Consider the following 23,770-nt stretch of genomic DNA (forward strand, 5'->3'; position numbering starts at 1 on the left):
AGTACTCTTAATTCTTACCATATTGTAATCCCGAATCACCTCTGTTGTATCCATATTGGTGTTGAGTATATCCACAACCTGAAATGAGACATAACTCCAACCTGTTATTACTTGCATTTTTTTTTAATTACACACAAAAAATATCAGACAACTAGGTAGCAATTGACAAAGCACTCATGAAAACACAGCAATTTTTTGTTATTGCAAATGGAAAAAAACATGATTTGGGAATCTGAACAGACTACATGCAGTTTTCAGAAGTAATTATCATTACATGTAGATGTACAAACCCACAAATATTATGCAGCAGTAAATTCTTAAATCCATATGCAACTGCTTCTCCTAATGTATAGTACACGTCCTTTTTTTCTTTTTTGCTTTTGCTCATTTCCATCTTTTTCCTTTCCAGTAACTGAATAAAAAGCAGTACTAACTAGTACATTTTTACAGAGATGTGCTAATAATAAAAGATGCTGCAATAAAGCAAAAGCAATACAAAGTAAATGACAGAAGAGAAAGCATTCAGTATCAAAAGTTGACAGCAGCATACCATGTTGTAGTCTGCTAGCTGACCTTGAAATTCTTTGATTTCACCAGCTAAAGCCTCTGCCCTAAATAAAAGAAAAAAAAAGGTCAAACTTAAGATGGGAAGATTCATTCCTGTAAAAATAAAATAATAAAAAAGAACTATTTAATGGTTCCTTGAAGCCTGCTCAATATCTGAGAACAGTCTTGCGACTGAGAAAGTGCTGCATTAGCTGCAATACATCTCACCTTTTTTCATATGACAAATAGACAGATTTCTCTTGCTTGTACATTTCTACTTCTTCCTGCAGCTTGTGAATTTCTGTTGTGAGTTCGTTTGTTTTGCTTCTGCAAAAAAATAAACAAAAAAGAATCTTTAAAATTTGAATGTACAATTAAAACACAGAACAGAAATTATATTTTACTATAGGAGATGTGCAATCAGTAGCTCTTTCTCACACAGCACCGTGTTTCACATCAGTATTTCAAAGAAGAGTTGCAGAAGTGAGGAAAAAAGCAGAGTGGTTCTATCAGATAAAATCTTAAGTAATTGTTAGAAAAGCTGGATATGAAATAAAATGTTTTAATTGCTTTTTGTCCCTGCTGATGAAATAGATGTGAATTATTCCCAAATGGAGAAGAAAAAAAATCACAGTATCGGATGTGAGGGCTATCTCACTGTGCTATCAGTCACCTCACTGATCATCAGGGTTGATTTGGCCAATTCGGCTGGCTAGGCAGATGGCCCCTTCCTCCCTCACTGCTCCATGCATGTCCCTCATGAAGCTGCATGCTCGGTCAAAGAGGACAACCTTCCCTGATAAGAGATGTACTGTTCATCAGTCAAGGGTGTATGATAGCTGCAGTCCCCTGCTAGAACCTCCAAACAAGCTCAAGGTCCATTTGTAGAAGACTGTAGGGTAGTCAAGCTTGTAAGATTGCGGGCACATCCAAGCGAAACACTGCATGGGGCAGACTGCCATTGTTTCGGTCCCCCTATACTTGGCACTAGTGAGGCTGCACCTCCACTACTGTGTCCAGTTTTGGCCTCCTCACTTCAAGAGGGATGTAGACATGCTGGAGTGTGTCCAGAGACAGGCAACAAAGCTGGTGAAGGGTCTAGAGAACAAGTCTTACAAGGAGTGGCTGAGGGAACTGTGGTTGTTTAGTCTGGAGAAGAGGGGACTCTAGGGGGGCTTTTCTTGCTCTCTCCAACTGCCTGAAAGAAGGTTGTAGGCAGGTGGGGGTTGGTCTTTTTTCCCAGATAACAAGCGACAGGGCAAGAGGAAACAGCCTTATGTTGTTCTAGGGGAAGTTTAGGTTGGATATTAGGAAAACTTCTTTCACTGAAAGGGCAGTCAAGCATTGGAACAGACTGCCCAGGGAGGGCACATTAAGAAACATGTAAATAGATGTGGTGCTTGGCAACACGGTTTAGTGATGGACTTGGCAGTCCTGAGTTAATGGCTGGACTTGATGATCTCAAAGGTCTTTTCCAACCTAAATGATTCTATGATTTCACAGAATGTGGATATCATTCATATTTAAAATGACATCTTTTAGGACTGATTATTCAATACTGCAATATGGTCAACTGACAAAGTAGCGTGCAATACAGTTTCTGCAAGGCCTTGTGTTTTTCAGTGTTAGCTCAATGTATAATCCAAGTAAACTGCCTGAAATGTACACTAAAAAGTGCTTAGTTTGTGATGCTGCTTCATACAAACGGTGCTATCAGACCTATTAAGCATTACAGGTGGAAGCTCAAAATCACTGACCCCTCGTTTACTAACGTTGTAGGAGTGCATTTAACTTTGCAAGCCTAAAGTGTCAAAGGAATCTACCTGTACTTAGACATAAGCATAAAATTCCTTTGTTCCTACGAACTATATACAAAATGACCTTAACTCTTACAACAGGACAGACTTCATTATAAGCGAACACCACTTATTCCACATTATCGTTAAGCTCAACAAACTTCCTGTCAGCAAGGGAACACAGCATTAAACCTTCTGCAGTTTGCATGTGTTGTTAAGACATACCTCAGTAGTCCCAGGTAATATGTTTTATCCATTATCTGTCTCTGAGGACCTGAAAAATGCGAGAAAGATAACATTTTGTTAGAAAACAACTAATTTCAATGAACTGTAAATTATGAAAACAATCTGTAGGATTTTCAGACAGAGAATTGCCATCTTCTCAGCGTTCTTAAATAGATTTTACCTCATTAAGACAAATGAGGGCAGAAATTAATTTTAGATTGTTGTGAAGATAAACATTGCTTTTTCCAGTTACTGAATAGTAACTTGAATAGTTACTATGTGATAGTATTTTAATTATTCTGCAGTGATGGAAGACACAATTTATCTTTACTCTTTTGAATAATTTTTAAAGACAACTCAGGCACAGAAAAGCCTTTTTGTTCACCGACTGCCAAGACCAAAGAAAAGAAGAGGGATGCTTTAATCTTCCTTTCCTTTCTCCAACTCCTATTAATCATAGCTGTTCACTCTGCAATTTATAAAGCAATTGATTTTTTTTTCTTTAAACCCCTAAATACTCCTTTAAAATGTCTGCAGACATGTTTGATAGCTATTCTCAGTAAAAAATACCTTTCATTGCAGTTTTCATTCCACTTAATCCCTGTTGAGTCACTGGACGGTCTGCAACTTTAATCTGAGATGGTAAAACTCCTCCAGTAGTTGAACCACCACGAGAACTGGGTCTTGATGTACTAGGAGGCATCTATTAAAAAAAAACCCAAACACCAAACCACAAACCTCCCAACTCTGAAGTATGAATTTATTATCCTTACGCAATTGCTAAAACAATTAAAAAGTTAGTCTCTATACTGTTCCTGTAAGAATTTTTAGCATTTACATCTCTTAAAGGAAACAAAGCTTCAGTCAAATGTCTGTTGCAGAAGCATTAAGAGATTACCTTTGAGCAGCTTTTCATTGTTCCCTCTGTCTGCAACATTACAGCTATTAAGATCTCCCAGGTGAACTCTTTGATGCAAGACCTCCTTGACCCCCTTTCAGTCAAAATTAGGAAGTAAAATTCTCCACAAAATTAAAATTTTTATTTTTTTCATGAGAAACTATTGCTTTAGTCTTGGTACTAAAAAAGTTGTAAAATAATGCATAGAAATATAAATGTATCGAAGTTGGGTTTATGTGTTTGGTTTTTTTTAAACATACCCCTGTTCCTATTCTGGCTGCTGATGGAGTCCTTGATGAAGAGGCAGGCCTCGCGGTCAGCCCTATTCCCGCTCTGGAAGAAGGACGAGCTATTGGAGGTCTGTGACTACTGGCCATATTTGTTGCTTTTTGAGTTTCTCTCTGGGAAGAAGAAAATTGTCCTTTAATTTGCACAAGGTCTTTACCAGAAACCAACTCTTTAAAGCTTAGTTGTTTCACCTGTTAAAAGGAGTTTACTCTTTAGAAATCTGCAAAGCTCCTGCTTACTGGATGAGCACGGTAGGAGGCAGAGGCTCCTGTACAGGGTGAGGGCTCTGAGGACCACAGCGGGTCCCGCAGCAAGGCAAGGCACGGCCTAGTCAGCCCTCAGTTTGTGTTGTTAAGCTAATCCTTGTGGGTTTTACTGTTGCAGCGTCTCCCCGCGGAATTCAAGCCTGTGACACACACTCGAAGCGAGCAGCTGCCGTCAAACCCACCGGGGTTACCTGGGTACAGCCCTTCACGCACCACCGTTCACCAACGCAACCCCCGGCTGTGCGACCCCTGGCACAGCCCGGCGGCGGTCACCAGCCCCTCGAGGAGCTCCCCCCAGCCGCCGCGTACAGAGGCGGTTTTTCGATCGCCGAAGCCGTCAGGCAGCCGCTCGGAGGGGCCTCTGAGATGGCGGTGCCGCCGGCCACCACCCGAACCGACAGGCAGCACCGCCGTTCCCCCGGGGCTACAGAAACTCGCCGCCGGCAGACTGAGGGGCACCCGGCGCCGACGGCCACCGCTATAGCACGGGAAGGCCCGCAGGGCCGCGGTAGCCTCTCCCTCTCACCGGACTCGCCAGCAGCCATTAACCCTCCGCCGACAACGGAGCCGGTATCGCAGCAACCACCGCGCCGAGCAGCGCTCGGCTATCGCGAGATGCGCAGGCTTGGTTCCGCCCGCCGAGGGACGGCGGCCCGCTCTGCGCCGCGGCGCCTGCCGGGACGTGGAGGCCCGCCGCCCCCGCCGGCGCGCCCGCTGACACCGGTTCCGGCGCGGCGCTTGGCGGTTTCCGGTGGCAGCGGCGGCGGCCACATCGGAGGGTTTAGCTGCTGTGTCAGGACACCTCGGCGGCCTCCCGCCATGGCGGACGAGGGCGGCGGCTACCGGCTTCGCTGCTCCCTGGTGGGGCATGGGCAGGACGTGCGGGGTCTAACCCGCGGCCTCTTCCCCCAGGGCGGTTTCGTGTCCGTCTCCCGGGACCGAACTGCGCGGCTGTGGGCTCCTGACGGGTGAGTGCCGGGCCACGGCGCCGGCCGGGCCGGGGCGACCGCTGCGGATGGCGCCGTGCGGGAGGGAGGGCGCGGAGGGGCAGCCGGGCCGCGCCGGGCCGGTCCCCGCGGCCGCGCCCTTGCTGTTATCGTGGGCAAGACAGGCTCGAATGGGGAAATTAATTTAATTTATTACCAGTCAAATCAGAGTAGGATAATGAGAACTAAAACAGAATCTTGAGCACCCTCCCCCCACCCCTCCCTTCTGCCCAGGCTCAGCTGCGCTCCCAGTTTTCTCCTCCCGCGAGCGGCGCAGGGGCCGGGAGCGGGGCTGCGGTCAGTCCCTCACACGCTGCCCCTGCCGCTGCTGCCGCCCCGGGGGAGGCTCCTCACACCGCCCCTGCTCCGCTCCGGGGTCCCTCCGTGAGCTTCTCCAGCACGGGGCCTTCCCAGGGGCTGCAGCTCCCCGCGACCTGCCCCAGCGTGAGCCCCCCCGCGGGGCGCAGCCCCCCCGGCCCAGCCGGCTCCAGCCCGGGTCCCCGCGGGGCCACAGGCCCTGCCCGGAGCTGCCCCAGCGCGGGCTGCCCGCGGGTCACAGCCCCCTCGGGGCGTCCCCCTGCCCCGGCGTGGGGCCCTGCCCGGGCTGCGGGGGGGGGGCTGCTCCCCCGGGGGCTCCAGGGGCTGGGGGCACAGCCCGTCTCACCGGGGGCTTCCCCACGGGCTGGGGGGGAACCTCTGCTCTGGCACCTGCAGCACCTCTTCCCCTTCTTTCACTCACCTGGATGTCTGTAGAGTTGTTTCTTTCACATATTCTCACTCCTTTCTTGTGCTGCCAGGTTGTTTTGCAGACTTGTTTTATCCCTTCTTAACTATGTTATCACAGAGGCACTACCACTATCACTGATGGGCTCGGCCTTGGCTAGCAGTGGGTATATTGGCTTCTTGGAGCTAGCTGGCCATGACTCTATCTGACATGGGGGCAGCTTCTTACAGAAGCCGCTCCCGTAGCCTCATGCCCTACCCTCCAAATTTTGCCACACAAACCCAATACACTTTCTACTGCCTTTCGGTGAAAGAGGTAATTGGCAAATTTACCTGAATACATACAAGTGTTTAAATTGATCGCTGTCACTTTCTAGTTGACCCCCTCTGGTCTAGCTATAAGACTAACTAATCGAATTGTGTCTTGTTGAATCTGTCATCACAAGGGGAAGAATTTGTTAAAATGCCTAGAAATTTACTGCAGGAAAGGAGGTCTAATTCTAACCCATCATTTCAGAGGACTGTGTGAGGAAGACATGATTAACTTACTCATGATAAGAAATAAGGGTGCTGCTTGACTCAGTTATAATCTATTTAACCATTACCTACAGTGCTCCTAATTAAGAGCCAGTGAGTAGATCTGGCAGGAAGTAGAATATCTTCGTTGATGTGTTCTGTTATTTTAGAGTGTATTGGGATACATACTTGAATATTGAGGTAGCAAAAGATTTCAGGAAGGCAATCTGTAACTACTTCTGATCGAATTGGGCATAGTGTTTGCCAGCGAGCAAGGAAAACCAAAACTAAGTCCTTCTAAGCCTACTATTACTGAAAAACAAGTGAAAGGCTTTAAATACTGCTTACTGGGTTGGGATGCTAGGATATAACTTTTCTCTTAAGTTTTTCAGTCCTTCTAGGTCATCCACAGTATTTATTCAGCAAAATGCAAGCACAGTTACTAATTCAAGAGCTGGAGTGTAAAAAAAACTATTTTAATTCAGTGCCTCAAATAAGTACTGCTTTTGTCATGACTCTGAACTGATTACCATGTATGTTTAGTCTTAACAGGGGTTTTACTGAAATGCACTGTATGAGTGGCCACTCAAATTTTGTGTCTTGTGTGTGCATCATACCTCCAAGTGACCTCTATCCTCGTGGGCTGATTGCAACTGGTGGCAATGATCATAATATTTGCATTTTCACAGTTGACAGCACAGCTCCCCTTTACATCCTTAAGGGTCATAAGAACACAGGTATGTAGTCATTTTATTTTGGAGTGTGTTGCATAAAAGTTAACATGATTTGTTTGTTGAAGTTACAGAACTTTATTTTTATTTTCTTTGGTATTTAATGTAGCAAGCTATTTGATTATGGTCTCTGCAAATAGGATTTTATAATCTCAGTTTGTGTAGTGACAGTTCATGGCAAAAATTTCAAGTTTACAATGATGAATGCTTGAGCTTTTACTATATGTGTGAACACATGGCAGTTTATGTGTTGCCAAGAGTTGCATTTTTAAGAAGTTAATTTAGTTCTCCATGTATTAAGCTTAATTTTTGTGTCAAAATTGATAGAAGTAGAAAAAGTCAGCTTCCTAAATAAACAAGTTTTCACTGCCCATTGTATTACTTAGATGGGGATCTAATATTAATCAGAACTTTAAATACACAGTAAACACTAAAAGCTCACTGCAGAAATTTCATCTCTCTTCGGTCAGGTCACTGCAACATGTGACATATTAAACCAACTTTTTGTATACCTTTTCTCCAGATATAAAAGATTCAGCAGTTTTCATATTAGCATACCAAGTTTTTATTTTTGTGAGCTGATGTACTATTTAATAGACCTTTGAACTGTCTGATCATGTAATTATAGGCTGTCAAAAATAAACATTTCAAGTCTTGGAGATTCTGGGGATCTTTAAACTGTGTTAAAGAATGGTTGTGGAGACCAGATTGAAAGTACCCTGACTGCCAAGCAGCGCCTAAAATGTATTTTTATCTTACAAACATCTTGGGTTTATCTGAGAAAGAAAGAAAATAATGTCACTGTTTAAAGAGGCATGGAATAGCTTATCTATTTTATCAGAAACCTGGGATGGACATGTGACATCCTCCCCTCAGAGGTGTGAAAAGGAATGAGGCGTTCTAGACAGGTTGTAGATTCCCGTACAAAAATGTATTAGTAGCCATTTTTACAGTAAGTAAAAAAGTAAAAAATGTAAAATTACATTAGTTGTAAAATCTGTTTTAAAGCAGGGGAAAAAGTAGGACGTGACAAGTGGTGGTGTAGAGTACTGTCTGGTTCTTACTGGGGAGTAACAGAAGCAAGAAACGTAAGACCATACTTTTATGAACAATCAGATGGACAGGGTACTCCATTTATGCTGTAGCTCTTTTTTAAAACTTTTTAGTAAACGTTATCAGCACTCTATGTCTTCAGTTATATACCTGTGTATTACTGGAGCATTTTCAGATTATCTTCTTGCTAAAATTTTTAATGCACTACAATTTCTTGGTAAGCTGCATTCTAAGAAGATGAGCTAAGTATTATTTGTGCAAAATCTTGCTTCTTGAGGACATAAGTTAGTGTACATTGATGAAATTTCAGCCTTCTCTGTATTATCAAAACTAAACCTTTGCATTAATCCTGTGTCTTGACTAGTTGTCTAACCTGTTTGTCAACATATTCTAGCCTGAGAAGAGATTTAGTACTAAGAGAAATTTAAAAATGTGAATGGCAAAAAGATGTGAAACTTTGTAATCTAAAGTGAAGAGATTTTTAAGTTCCTTCTGTGGTTCAGTGCAACTGCAGTTCCACTTAACTCTTCCTCAAATTTCTTAACGCCAAATATGCTACTAATACCGTGTAAATCTCTTTAAATTGCTGGCATAAGACTGGTGGCAATGCAGGACACTTGTCAGTGCTGATTTGAACATTCATTCCAGTTTGCAGCCTTTCATCTGGGAAATTTGGCACACTATTAAGTGGATCATGGGATGCAACAGCCAAGGTCTGGTTGAATGACAGATGTATGATGACATTAAAGGTATGGAGTTCCTCTACATAACTGTAAAATAGGTACTCTGAATTTGATTTTGACGAGTCTAAGAGTGTTGTTTTTTGCAGGGTCACACAGCTGCAATATGGGCAGTGAAAATACTACCTGAACAGGGATTAATGTTGACTGGTTCAGCTGACAAAACTATTAAACTGTGGAAGGCAGGCAGATGTGAAAGAACATTCACTGGTAAATATTCCTGAAGATGATAATTTCATCCGGGTCATGTGCTCTTTTAAGAAGAGAAAAACGCTAAGCACCACAAAGCTGTAGATAAATTGAAAAATTCCTAGGATTTTTAAAGTCTCTTATGTTATATGCTCAGAAATCACATCACTTTTAAAAGAACTAGATTTTTTTCCCCAGAAAGTAGTGAGCAATGAATTGCTTTTCTTTTTTTAATGGCTCCTATAATGAAAGTTGTTTGGCAGGACTTAGATGTGAACTAAATAGAAATGGTCTATTGCTGCTAATATAAAGAAGAGCCACATTAAAAGTTTTCCTTTCTTTCATAAAGGACATGAAGATTGTGTGAGAGGTTTAGCTATTCTCAGTGAAGTGGAATTCCTTTCCTGTGCTAATGATGCTAGTGTTCGAAGATGGCAGATCGCTGGCGAGTGTCTGCAGGTGTATTACGGACATACAAATTATATATACAGCATCTCTGTCTTCCCTCAGTGTAAAGGTAGGATTATTATTGCGACTGTTACCCAACATTCTTCCAAAATGAAGTGTCAAGGTAGGCATTCTGTAGTTTTGTGGAGCTGCCACAACTAAAGAACTCAGTAGTGTTTAATTTACTTCTTTCCTTTAGTGTAAATAATTAAAACAATTTCTCTAATGGACTCCAAATCATACCCTCACACCTCTGGCAGAATTGTTTTGGCAGTAGATGAGATGAAAGGTCCTGGGTTAGGCCTAATCGTAAGGCTTAAGTGAAACTTGGGCAAAGTGACAGGCAAAACTATCGTCTAGGTTGACACCTGTATTTCAGCACTGTTGCAGCGTACTAAAATGATAATGCATGGCTTTCCAGTTTGAAGTAATGGAAATCTAGATAGTTCCACAGAAAGTTTTCGAAATACATTATAAATAGATTAGGTTAAGAATTCTATGTGTGGGGCTTAGTTGCATTGGTTTCAGAGTTAGAAGTTTAGAGGTTCAGAACTAACTGTTGCAGACAGTTGCAGAAGAAGCTCTCAAGTCAGTGACCTTGTGTGGCGTATGGGACACGGGCGTTTGTTCAGCAGGTAAAGTGCATGTATGTTAGTGGATGTGAATGTCATAAATGTCCTATGCTTCAAAACTCCTCACTGAGGAGTTTACAGGCTCCTTTGTATAGAGTATATTATTATTTATTATTAATTAATATAATTTGTTATATATATTATAGAGAGTGCTTTATGTGTGCTTCCTGAAAAAGCAGACCTACCTTGCAAAAATCTGAATTTAAAGCAAATGTGAAAGTATGGAAATACAGTGTAAGATAAAATACTGACGGTTACAAAATTGTTCAAAGTTCTTTGTTTAAACTCTTAAAAAGAGGAAGGAATCTATTTTGTTTGTCTCAAGCATGATTGAATTCCTATCTGGCTGCTTAGTCTGCAGTTATGCACTTTATGCACCACAACTATGCGGTATTCTTGCAATTGAGATAAGTATTAAATTGTAGAAAGGTTCTTTGACAGTTCTGACTTTTAGGTACCCTGTTCTAGAATGGTATCTAGTATCACAGTGCACTAAAAATAAATTCTAGAAGTTTTAATATTTTTTTCCTTTTCAGATTTTGTAACTACTGGAGAGGATAGATCTCTTAGAATCTGGAAACAAGGGGAATGTGCTCAAACAATCAGACTCCCAGCTCAGTCTGTATGGTGCTGCTGTGTGTTAGACAATGGTGACATCGTGGTTGGTGCAAGGTATTGAGGTTTCACTGTCAGTGTATTTTTGGATATAACTCTGCAAACCCTTGATGAAATTGCAGGCTTCACTTTGGATTTCAGTTTCATCTACATTTAAAAATACAGCCATCAAAGTATGTGTGGGGATTAAATTTAAACATGTGCTGTACTTCATCCACGAAGTTAACCTCTTGTTATGTTAATAGCAGAGGTAGAGTTCTTCAAGAATGTGGTAAACCATGAACAGACTGAGAATGGACTTACAAGTGCTGTCTGTATAAAGAGCCCTTTTGATAGGCATATCCTACCTTGATTTTAAAATGATACTATAGATAGGGTATTACTATTTCTGTTTCAATGTTTTCTCTCCATTCAGTGATGGAATTATAAGAGTGTTTACAGAGTCTTTGGAACGTACAGCAAGTGCTGAGGAGATTCAGGCCTTTGAAAATGAGCTTTCCCAAGCATCCATTGACCCTAAAACTGGTGATTTAGGAGACATTGATGCTAATGACCTTCCTGGAAGAGAACATCTTGAGGAACCTGGTAAGTTGTTGTTCTTTTGTCATGTTAGAGATGTCTCCAGATCTTGGTTCTGAGGTATTGAGACTTCCTGTAGTTTCAAAAATCAAGGCTTTGATCTCTTTCAGTAGAGTTGCTGAAGAAAAAATGCCTAATTTTGCTCTAATATCTTTTCATTGATTCTTTTGAAGGTGAGTCTAAAAAAAAAAATTAAACTAAAATGGTAAATAATACTTCTCCTATAATTTAGATAAAGGTTGAATTCAGGATGCTGCAGTGTGTTTGAGATGTTTTGGTTCCACTATGCCAGCTGCCATTAGTATATGATACAGGAAATTCTAAAAGTAGTGCTGGATGTGGAATTTTTTTCCTAAAAGAACAGTAGTTGCAAATTTTTTTCTTTAGCTTTTGGCTTGAAAAATAGTTAAATCTTGACGCAGTTCGCACTTTCAAAGTACTCAGGAGATTACTGACAATACAGTGGAAGCAGTCGCAGTTAAGATTACTCTTAAATAGACAAATACTTTATCCCAAGGTGAAGTAACCAGTAACCTCAGCCCTTGGCCCTGATCAGCAAGTGGCATAAATCTTGCAATCATGTGAAGCTTTCCAGTTGTTAGACCATGGGAGAATATCACCTTTCTTGATGGTCATCTCCCTAGGAAAATGGTAAACTTCTGGAATACTTAAGGACTGCTTTTGCAACTCTAGTCTGGTGTCAGATATCATCACCACAATTATAAAATCCTGTTGTCAAGATTTCTGCTGTTCTTGTTGCAGCATATAGTATTGTGCTGATTTTGGCAGGGCTAGAGTTAATTTTATTCATAGTAGCTGGTATGGGGCTATGTTTTGTGTTTGTGCTGGAAACTGCTAATAATTCAGGGATATCTTTGTTATCCCACCCCGCCAGCAAGTCGGCTGGGGGGGGCGGGGGGCGGGCACAAGGAGTTGTGAGGGGACACAGCTGGGACAGCTGACCCCAGCTAACTAGAGGTGAGTTCCACACTGTGTGATGTCATGCCCAGCATATAAAGCTGGAGGAAGAAGAAAGAAGAGGGGGGATGTTCAGAGTCGTGGCATTTTGTTTTTCCAAGTAACCGTTAACACGTGACAGAGCCTGCTTTCCTGGAGATGGCTGATCACCTGCCTGCTGGTAGGAATTGCTGATTGAATTCCTTGTCTTGCTTTGCTTGTGTGAGCAGCTTCTGTTTTCCCCATTAAACTGCCTTTATCTCAACCCACAAATTTTCTCACTGTTACCCTTTGGATTTTCTCACCCGTCCCACCAGGGCAACTGTGTGGGGCTTAGTTGCCAGCTGGGGTTAAACCACAAGTATCTAGCTACTTCCTGTGCTGTGACTTTAAATGTTGGTGAACTATCTTTTAATCTTTAAGTTTGAGCACTATTTGAATATTTCCTTTTTTTCTTTCAAAGTAAATTGTATTGTTGAGTTTGTTCAAACTCTTAACACTCCTGTCTACAGGAACGAGAGATGGACAGACACGGCTTATTAAAGATAATGGGAAAGTAGAAGCGTATCAGTGGAGTGTTAGTGAACGGAGATGGATAAAGATTGGCGATGTTGTTGGTTCTTCTGGAGCCACGCAGCAAACATCTGGAAAGGTTTTATTTGAAGGAAAGGTATATGCCAACTTTAATTGGTTTTATTGCTTCCTAAGTAAAATGCTTCACTTCCCATTAAAAATTTAGTCCAGTCTTTGCGTAGATAAAATAAATATAGAAAATATGTACTTGGTACTTTTTTGTCATCTTTGATCTATTAAAACTCAGAAGTATAAATAAGTACCACTCACTTTACTAGTTTAGAAACACATTTTGTAAAACAAGCAAGTCAATGGAAACAAATTATTTTGGAAAGAAACTATTAGTAGAGAAATGAGAAAGTTACTATCTTGAAAAGTTAGTTTTAACTTCCTTTCCAAAAGAAGTGAACAGTAAAACTTAAAATGCAAGGGTTACCTAAAATACTAGGTACCAGGCTTTCTGTGCTCCTTTTCTATATTAACTTCTGAATCTGAAGACAGATAAGCTGAGAAATATTTCCTTTACTGAAATATACACAGAAAAGTCTCTGGTTTTTGCCACTACAAAAGGAATGTCTTGGAAATACTGATTTTATGTCTCACATGGTTTAATGAAACCTTAGGAGTTTATTGTTTTCTAGTTTTGCAAGTGTGTTTTTAAGATGAAAGTATTTTGAGGCATCTCACTTCCTTATACCCTTGCAGGCAGCCACAGCTGGCCATAAGAGTTGTCTGATGTATCTGTTGTTTTGTATTCTGCACAGACATTATCATGATATGTTATTCTACCCTGCTTTTCATGAGACAAAGAATTCTGGAAAACACAGAGTATGGTTTAAGTATTTTTTTACTTGCAGGCTGTGTAGGATACTATTATTAATACAGGCTGCAAGCAGCAGTATTAAAGTTTCTAGGCTTAGCCCTGGTCATTATTAGTCTTCATTTGATACATCTTACGGAAAAAATGCTGACAAATTCTAATTTATTTTTATTTTTATTCTGCTTAAAGGAGTATGACTATGTTTTCACAATTGATGTAAATGAAAGTGGGCCTTCCTACAAACTACCATATAGTATCACTGATGATCCTTGGCTGACTGCATACAACTTCCTGCAAAAGAATGACCTAAATCCTATGTTTCTGGATCAGGTGGCCAAGTTTATTATGGACAACACTAAGGGGCAAACACTGTTGAGTACAAGTGCTCAATTTTCAGATCCATATACAGGTAAAGAACTGAAACTTAAATGATTACTTCAGTCACTCCTGCCAGTTCTGTGTCATCAGCAAACTCACTGAGGGTGCACTCTGGCCCAGCTTCCCAACCCCTGGGGTACACCGCCAGTGGCTGGCCTCCCAACTAGATGTGCCACTGATCACTACCCTCCAAGACTGGTTGTGCAGTCAAGTTTTCAATCCACCTCACTGCTCAGGCACACTTCAGTGTTGTAGGTCTTGCACTTTTTGTACAGGACTTTCATGTCCACAAATGATTGAGGGCAAGGCACAGATGAATCTGACAAGAAAAATATGCAAACTTGACAAACTTCTGAAGTATTTGTTGGAACAAATCTTCAACAAAATTTTAATCAAGCCAGTTGTATTTTTCAGTCTTTTTTTTTTTCCTGGTGGAAAAACCTTGCACTTTTCATACTAGTCTAAGAGTGCTGTTAAGGCAATGAATAAATAAAAAAAATTAGCTAGAGAATTAACTGAAACTGAGCAAAATACATAAATGACCCTTTTTTGGGCAGGAAATGGAACAAGTTACTTACAAGGTGAACCACATTAATCAATTACATCCTGCTTATCACAGCTACAACATAAACCACTTATTTCAACTAGTTTCACAAAGATGAAGTTAGGAATAAAATGTCATTAAAATAATTGAGCTAAATCTTTTTCTTGCAATGAAATAGAAATGTAAACATAAGGCTAATCAGGTTCATATGTAATTTGGGGAGCTGCGGTCATCCTTTGGCTGTGTTCAAATGTGTAATGCATATGCCACAGAAAAGAAAACTTCTGACACTCAAATTAGGCAGAACTTGTTCTGCATCAGGGGGCATTTGCCTGCATAGGATCAGATTTATTGTAATGCTACAATAAACTGTAAGACCTCTTGTTTGGCCTTATTTTTGAGCTACTTCTGTGTGAAAAGTATTGACGTTTTAAAACATTAAGCTGTGTATAGTAGTCATGCCTTGTCTTGCTGTTTCACTAGGTGCTGGACGTTATGTTCCAGGCTCTTCAACTGGGTCAAGCACACTGCCTGTAGCAGATCCATTCACAGGTAATGTAAATTCATAATCTGTCTTGATAGCATTTAAGATGTGTATTTTTTCAGGTTCAGTTGCATTCAGTGTTTGGCTCCAGACCGCTGTTGCTTGTAGTTCTCCATCTGAGGCTGTAGTGTGGGCCAGACTGGTGAGGTGGACTCTGCCACTGTCAAAGTATGTTTAGCAGAGGAGAGCCCTCTGCTGTCTGGTCTGCATCCTGTCACTGTCTTTTCTGGTAGAGAAGTAAGGTTTTAAACCTTATGTTTTGTCAAACTGTCATAGTCATGGCCACGTGGGAATGGGTATGTTCACAGAAGTAGCTTTTTTTTTTTCTTTATTATTCCTTTCCTTCCACCCTAAATCTTAGATTCTAACTCTCCCTGACATAGCTAGTTTAAAGTCCATCTTCTAGTTTAGAAAGCCTGTTTACAAAGGTGTTCCAGCTTTGCTTTGTCAGACTTCTCCCATCCATGCTTAGTAGCTCTTGCTCCCCAAAGAGGGTCCTGTAGTCACTGATGCCAAAGTCCTGCCTGCAAAACCAGCCATGCAGCAAATTTCTGACCCATTTCATGAGTCTGTTTCTACTCAAATATTTTTTGCTTTGCTGGCAGCATCAAAAAAACCACCACTTGGGCCATTTACCATTGCCTATAGAGCTCTCTAATCACTCTTGATACTCTCCAGGACTTCTTGGCAGGACTCCAGGACTTGTGGAAGAGTAGCAGGGTAGTAGTCTGAAGGCCAGGCAAGTCTTGTCAGTCTCCCTGCAGCATCCTGGCCCCCAGCAGACACCAACCTGTCAAGATATCAGGTCAGGTCAGTAGATGGGTGCCTCCATACCCTACAGGAGGAAGCCTCCCATCACTGCTGCTTACCTTTCCCCGTTTTGCAGACATGACGTACAGTCTCACCTGGCTCTGATGCATCCCCTCTTGAGAGTCCTCACTTGTGCCAGGGCACTGTGCCTGTTCTGCAGTTGCAGAACTACAGGTGGAGTGAAGCCTCTGTACTGCTGCCAAAACCTGCAGCCTTTGGCCTTCCCCATTGTGTCAGTCTTTCTCTGTTCATTTTCTACTGTGGTCTCCAGCTATCTCTCCTCTCTTGATTTGTGTGGCTCAGGCTGTGGTGTCTGCAGATGCAAGACCCTACAGTTCCTTCACCAGAGGCCTCAGTGCCACAGAGTCGAAGTCCACCTCCCACAGAAAAAGCAGCTGCTGGCCCCAGGCACAGAGGGAGGCCAGGCCTGGGCAGCAGTGCCCTCCCCCTGGAGCCTGTCACAGATAAGGTATCTGGTGAGGGCCTCTGTGCCGCCAGTGGGTACCAGAGACCATGCCAAAATGTCTCCCAGCTGTGGGTCACTTAGCTTGCAAATGCCATTATCACCACCACCCTCACACATAGGCATAGATTTAATCCCGAAATTTTAGGAAGTGTTGAAGACTTCTTTTGAATTCCTTTAGTGCAGAATAATGCCTGTAATAGTGATGTTTGAAAACTAGTTATTAAATACAGGTATACATTACCTATTTACCAGTGATAATGTTTAAAAAGCCTTATGTCTCTATTCAGGTGCTGGTCGCTATGTTCCTAGTTCAGCATCAAATGCAGTAGCTCCAGCTGATCCATATACAGGTAAGTAATGATGCCTACCAATGAAAATCATCCCTGATCTTTTGCTTTGACTTTAACTTTGACATGGATTATATATTGATGCAAATCTATATGTAATTTAAAAAAATGAGCGGATTGAAGCTGCTTATACTCTGCAAATTATTCACAAAATAGGATAACAGAGCCTTCTTTTACATGCAGGAATCATGCGCAGAAGCTTTAATATATACAATAGTAAGCTTTTTGAGAGGACTTTTTAGTTTCCTAGTGCATTACATTGTTGATCAAAGAAACTGATATGTGTACTTAATGGAAATTACACAGTATCAGCCACTAATTCACCTGTGATACTAGGAAATCATTATAGGTCATGATTAAAGCTTTTTATTACTCTATTTCTGAAGAGATTTCAGGCTACTATTGCATGTGATTTAACTTTGTCATACCTGCAAATTTTCCAGTATATAAATACTTCACATATTCATTATGAAAGTAATGAAAAGATAAGATTTGGGGCAGAAGGGATCTTTGTTCTAAAATAATTGTTGCCATTTTCATGTGTAACTGCTGTACCCATTCCTATGAATACCTGTATTTAGTTCATGTAATTCAGAAATCACTATTAATAATTTACACTTGTGTAATACATTTTTACATGGAGGGAAAACTGTTTTTGAAGGTATTGCTTTAACCCTTGACTGTAAAAATAACGTAAGGAATGACACTTACTTGCATAAGCATTTAGTTTTTTTTAAATATATTTTTCTGAGACATGTCCAGCAGGAGAGACTTACTGGTAGGATACTGTTCTATGTGAGACACTTTGGTACACTGCTGAACTTTTTCGTATTTCCTTTATGTAGGAACGGGCGCCTACCAATTAGCTGCAGCTCAAGCTGAAAATATTTATTTTCCGAAGAAGGATACTTTCACCTTTGACAAGGCCAATCCTACACAGATACTGGGTCAGCATTTTAATTTCAGTGCTGGTTTTATTTTTCATCTGTTTTAAGTAACTTCATGTTAGATCTTTTTAAAAGCTAAGTGATTTCCTAAAGCTTTTCTGCTGCTTGTTGGTTCTGACCTTTTAAAATTGCATTAATTGCTTTTTAATGGTGCATGTATTTGAATGCTTAGAAGTATAAGTAAATTTCACAAGAACCCTTATCTAATACAGGTTATCTTTTTTTTTCCCCCTCCCCTCTCTGCTTATCTGCTATTGTCTGACATCTTTTTTTTTATCAAGCTAGGACATCTGAACTGTTTGCTGGGTATACAGGTCATGTGCACTCCCTTTCTGGTTTTGCTCGTGAAAATTTTAGTTCACCAGATAGCCATACAATGTAATCTTTTGAGTTTTATTTATATTTAAAAGGAACATTCTGTGTAACAAGAAGAAAAGGCAGTGTACAAAATTTAGTAATTGGACACACTTTTGGTAAAAGTTACTATTGGCTTGTTTTACCTTGTCTTTTCCCATGCTTCATTCTTATTCTCTCTCTTCCTCTGTATTTCCTGCAAATTTCCACAGAATCTCTACCCGTTAATCACCAGTTTATTTCAGTATGTTTCTGTAGAGTACTTTAGTACATTTAAGGGTTTTACAGAACTAGTTTGTATTCACAATGCACCTGTCTTGAAGATCACCAAATTAAAATTCTCTTTCTTCCTTCTCTCCCCTTTATTTATAGAGCTTGAAAATATTGTAGTTATCTATATAGTCTGGTGAGGAAACTTAAAACAAGAAATTCTGATTTTTAGAAAAACTATTCACCTTTATCTAGCTTCTTGGAGAGGGAAAGCTCCTGGCCTTACAGTCATGGAATCATAGAATGGATAGAATGATCTGGGTTAGAAGGGACCTTTTAAAAATCATCTAGTCCAACCCCCCTGCCATAGGCAGGGACATTTTTCATTAGGTTAGCTTGCTCGAGGCCCCATCCCACCTGACGTCAAACACTTCCAGGGATAGGGCATCCACAGCCTCTCTAGGCAACCTGCTCCACTGTCACTTTCGGTTTAAAACCCATTACTACAGGCCCTGATGAAAAGTCTCCCTCCATTTTTCTTACAAGCCCCTTTTTAAGTATTGAAAGGCTGCAACAAGGTCTCCCCAGAACCTTTTCTTCTCCAGGCTAAACAACACCAACTATTCCAGCCTTTCTTCATAGGAAAGGTGTTCCAGCCCTTTGATCATTGTGGCCCTACTGTAGACTTGTTGTGACAAGTACATGTCTTACTTGTGCTGGGGACCCGGGAGCTGGATGCAGTACTGCAGGCGGGGTCTCATGAGTGGAGAATCACCTTCCTCAACCTGTTGGCCATGCTTCTTATGCAAGCAGGGTACGGCTGCCTTCCTGGGCTGCAAGCGCACATTGCCAGCTCATGTCCCGTTTTTAATCCACTGGTGTCCCCAAGTCGTCCTTCTCAGGGCTACTCTCAATCCATTCATCCCCCAGCCTGTATGATGCTGGGGATTGCCTGGACCCAGGTGCAGGACCTTGCATTTGGCCTTTTTGAACCTCCTGAGGGAGGTTCACGTGGGCCCACTTCTCAAACCTGTCAAGGTCTCTCTGGGACCCTCTGGGGCCTTCTGTTGCAGTATTGCTCATCTACCTATTGTTCAGGTTTCCTTTTCTGTTCAAAAATATCAGTCAAGAATATTCAGTCAGCCTTGTCCTGTTTCCCTGAATTTTCTTGCACTCTGGTGTTTGTTAAGGGAGAAGATAAGAGATTCACAAACCAGAAAACTTTTCTGCAGGTTGCTGCTAGTAAATAATTTAGCCTCCTCTTAGATTTGCACAGAGCTTTGTAGAGGGAGAAGAGCAAGAGTATCTGACTTTCATTCTCCTATGTTATAGCAAAGCAGAATTTTTACTTAGTCTTAAAAACATAGTGCATCAGTTTAGTTTTGTCCAGTAGTCTTGAAGGGTAACTATTGGTTACAGGCTTAGTGGCTTGTGATTATTTTTTTTTGTTTTGTTAAGCTTAGAATCTGAAAATTAGGTTTACTGAGTTTCCCGCAGTTTTGTAATAGTGCATGGTTAAATACACTTGTAAATATTATGGCTGGACTGGGATAGATTTAAGAGCTGTATGGCTGTTTTTCATAAAGGGCCCACAGTTGATTTTTGTGCATACTATAAAACTCTGTAAGGGTGGACTAATGTAATGCTGCCTTCTTGTGTGTTTGTTGACGTCTTTTCATCGATTGTGGACAGACCATGATTGGCAGGTGCTTAATGCTAGATCCCTTTAGTGTAGCATGACGTACATAAAAATATTTCCAATACTTTGATTTTTAAATTACATTGACGTTTGAATATAGGACATGGTACAATCATATTTTGCCTATGGTAAGCATTTACTTTAGGTAAAAATACAAAACCTGTGATCACACCAAGAACATACTGTTTCTTTATTGTTTCTACTACCTAATAATAGAAAAGAGCAAAAAAGGAGTTATATTTCAGTCATGAAAACTAATGGCCTTATGATTCTTTAGTGCATTTTTGCCTGCATGTAGGCTAAGATGTGAATTCTGAGTCTTTGTGTTGCATTGTGATGGTTAAAAAATTAAAATTAGAAAATGATGAAACTGAGAAAAGTAATGTTTAAAATCTAAAGCTGTCCAAAACAAGTACGATACTTGTAACTTGTTTGTAAAGTGATTTTGTAGTACTCCATTCAAGATCTGGATTTGTGAAGTTCTAATGTCAGAAAGCCATGCCTTTTCTGTTGGTCTTACAGGCAAATTAAAGGAGCTTAATGGAAATGCAAGTGAAGAACATAAGCTTACAGAGGATGACCTGATAATCCTAGAAAAGTTATTGTCTGCAACATGCAACACCTCTGCAGAAACACCTACGGCACAGCAAATTCAGACTTTGTGGAGAGCAGTTAACTGGCCAGAAGGTAGACACTTGCAATTATTTTTTGAACTGTCACCTCATCAATACTTCACCACAAACCAAAAGTCTTACTATGCTGGCTGTTACTCAGAGTCTGTCCCAAAAGAGTTTATAACCCAAGCAGAAACCAGAAGATGATAAACAGATGCTGGTAGCACCAGTCAGTAGCAGGGGCAGAGGCATGAATTGTGAAATTGGTAATTGGTTGTCAAGTTTTGTTGTTAGCACAGTATGAAATGTAAAGGAGAAAACTGATGGAAAGAGTCATGGTTATCTCACTAGCAGGAGCATCCTCAAGTGTGCGGTTTGTTTGGAAATAGAGCAAAGAAGCGTGAGGCTGGAGTCCTAAGTTGTTATCAAATAGAAGATGAAAATAATTATGGAGATCAATTTTATTAAAAATATCTCAAAAGTAGCTCCTGCTTAATATGGTAGAAAAGAAGTTCTTACTGAAGCTAGGTTATGTGGTCAGAACTGCATTAGTGAAATGACATTCTGAATGAATGCAAGCAGAGCTGATACATTTTCATTTGATAATGTCTTGTCAATATGGATGGATTGGAAAGGCTGTTTTGGTTACTGCACATTTGGGGAAAAAAGTATACATTGCATATAGAAATATTTAAACATGCAATTTAAATGTTTAAACATGCTGTTTAAATGAACTGCTTTCTTGAAAATGCAGTCAAAGATTTATTAAGGGGAAGAATATTTTGGTATTGAAAATTCATCTTCATTATGTACCATCGCTTAGGCTGTTTTGCACAGCAGGGAGCTGGTGATGGCTGATGTCTTCATACCTTTCAGACTTGGCATTGTACAAAACATTAATTATAAAGATTCTGTATATCTGCAGGAAAAACTGCTCAATAAGTAGCTAAGCAGGTTATAAGTATGGAATACTGATAGTAGACCCAAGGAGCCAGATATATTTGAAATTTGAGAAAGTTGGGGGGGAACTACTGAACAAACGCTCAGTTTCCTTGTAAGAAAACAAGGATTTCCAGCTCAGTTGAGGACATCTCTCCCCACTCCCCCTTTTGCAAATTCTGGCAGAGTTTAAGGTAGTCTAATTTTTTTCCCCCCCCTCATTTTTCTTTCTGTAAGGAGTTTTACTAAACTATGGGATATGGAATGAGGACAAAGGGAGATGCTGCCTGTGTAGGGGTATACAGTCACTGAGCAGCTTTCAGAAACCTTTTGGATTAGTTACCGTATTTTGTGCTTGCCTTTAGTGTTATCACTTAAGAGTTTTTAGGAAATATTTTCAAGATTTTTTTGCTAATCTAAATTAAGGAGCATGTCTTTTGTGAGTAATTAAAGTGTAACTAGAATGGGTTTGTCAGTACTTGTCTTTATGAATTTCAGACAACTTGTGCTTTATGTGAATCTTTCTGCATGAAAGTTGTTACTTTCTGTTCCCAAAGCTAGGGCTTTAAGAAGTTCTGTGTCTGAAACTTACCAGCACACTTGCATATAATGCAATATTAATACTAAATTGTTTTGTTTTGTTTCTTAGATATTGTTTTTCCAGCCCTAGACATTCTTAGATTGTCTGTCAGGCATCCCACTGTGAATGAGAACTTCTGCAGTGAAAAGGATCATGTACAATTTATCATCCTTCTCCTTAAATTTCTGAACCCTAAAGGAAAGCAAGCAAACCAGCTGTTGGCACTTCGAGCTCTCTGCAATTGTTTTGTCAGCCAGGCAGGCCAGAAGCTCATGATGGAACAGAGGGATGAAATAATCACACAAGCAATAGAAATGAAATCAAGCAATAATAAGAACATCCACATTGCGCTTGCTACGCTGACATTGAACTATGCTGTATGCTTACATAAAGTCAACAACGTTGAGGGCAAAGCTCAATGTTTATCAGTAATCGGCACAGTTATGGAAGTTGTTAAAGATCTTGAAGCCATTTTCAGGTTGCTTGTGGCTCTTGGGACTCTAATCAGTGATGATAAAAATGCTGTGCAGTTAGCTAAGTCCCTTGGAGTTGACTCTCAAATAAAAAAGTATGCCTCTGTTTCAGAACCAGCTAAAGTAAAGGAATGCTGTAAGTTTGTTCTTAATCTGCTGTAATTGTTTGTTTTTATTGGCACATTGAGAGGCACAGCACATGCAGAAAAAAAAAGTGCTTTTATTCATATTTTGTGACAGACTATAATTGAGAAATTGCTGAGGATGAGTAACACTTGAATTGTTGCAAGATACACAGCAAATAAAACTTTTTACACTGTTTGTCATTTGACTGCTTTTCTGAAGTCTATAGTGCACAGGATCTTTGCAGGAAGCCCTTCTGACATAGCTCAGATCAAAACAGATCACCAAGAAGTCAAACCATATCAGCACTTAAGGTCATCTAGATGGAAATGTAGGATATGGCTGTGATTCAGTGACTGTCAACACTGACATCCACACCACCAACGTTTCTGTGTTTCAACACAATTAGTCTGTTTCTTGACCATGGTTTTTGTCAGCAGAGAGGGGCCCTGAGAACTGTTAAGTTCAATAGTGCTTTTCACAAGCTTACTAGTTAGCATTGGTTAATATTAACCCTTGTGAAATATCCTGGTAAGAAAATGGCATTAACCTCATTTTCCATCAGCTTTTTTCCATTTCCTTTCTGAAACCTAGCTGTTTTATGACTTTTACTGTCTTACTCTAAAACTAGGTGACTTTTCAAGGGGTAGAATACTTAACTGCCATATAGGTGTTGTGTTTCGCTGATAAGTGAATACCTTTTATCTTGCAAAATGGCTTGAACAAAAGCTTTTACATGACTTAACTTTTAATGACAGGAATACTCTGCCAGTTGATAGCAAGTGTCTTTATGTTGTAAAATATTAAATGATTTTTAAAAGAAAAAGTCATATTGAACAGTAGGAGATAAATTCAGGTGTACAGAACAGACAGCAGCAGAAACTAGAAGAGGCTTCCTACAGGTAGTGGATGCCCCACACCTCTCAGTGTGTAAGAGGCTTTTGGACAATGTCCTTAATTTGCTTTAGCTTTTCGTCAGTCTTGAACTAGTCTGGCAGTTGACTAGATGATCATTACAGGTCTCTTAACCTTACAATTTAAATACTCTGAACTGTACAAGTGTAAGTTTTATGAAGTAGCTTTAACGTAAAAGCTGTGGTAGCTGTAAGATCTTACTTTCCTTTTCACAGTACTTACAAGAGATCCAAGATGTTCAGCTCAA

The 23,770-nt window shown here is 40.6% G+C and overlaps 2 protein-coding genes across 4 annotated transcripts in view; one reads left to right on the forward strand and one right to left on the reverse strand.

Annotated features, from left to right (window-relative positions):
• IFT74 (intraflagellar transport 74) overlaps positions 1 to 4,681 on the reverse strand; it is a 38,453-nt gene extending 33,772 nt beyond the window's left edge. Inside the window, exons 1-7 of one of the 3 annotated variants that reach the window (XM_055698538.1) lie at positions 4,546 to 4,681; positions 3,726 to 3,866; positions 3,138 to 3,270; positions 2,568 to 2,616; positions 775 to 873; positions 551 to 611; positions 19 to 78 (exon numbers count right to left, since the gene is read on the reverse strand). In XM_055698538.1, the coding sequence (XP_055554513.1) occupies positions 19 to 78; positions 551 to 611; positions 775 to 873; positions 2,568 to 2,616; positions 3,138 to 3,270; positions 3,726 to 3,842 (519 nt within the window). In that variant the 5' untranslated portion in view covers positions 3,843 to 3,866; positions 4,546 to 4,681. The other 2 variants (XM_055698539.1, XM_055698537.1) reach the window with 2 other exon arrangements.
• On the forward strand, positions 4,561 to 22,806 carry PLAA (phospholipase A2 activating protein). Its single transcript, XM_055698536.1, has 14 exons — positions 4,561 to 4,987; positions 6,788 to 6,981; positions 8,677 to 8,777; positions 8,858 to 8,978; positions 9,307 to 9,474; positions 10,573 to 10,708; positions 11,067 to 11,236; positions 12,700 to 12,857; positions 13,770 to 13,989; positions 14,986 to 15,054; positions 16,610 to 16,672; positions 17,515 to 17,616; positions 20,402 to 20,566; positions 22,082 to 22,806. The coding sequence occupies exons 1-14, from the start codon at positions 4,635 to 4,637 to the stop codon at positions 22,645 to 22,647; spliced, it is 2,586 nt and encodes an 861-aa protein (XP_055554511.1). The 5' UTR covers positions 4,561 to 4,634; the 3' UTR covers positions 22,648 to 22,806.
• The last annotated feature ends 964 nt before the right edge of the window (positions 22,807 to 23,770 follow it).

The sequence above is a fragment of the Falco cherrug genome, chromosome Z (assembly GCF_023634085.1).
Source record: "Falco cherrug isolate bFalChe1 chromosome Z, bFalChe1.pri, whole genome shotgun sequence".
NCBI classification, from domain to species: Eukaryota; Metazoa; Chordata; class Aves; order Falconiformes; family Falconidae; genus Falco; species Falco cherrug.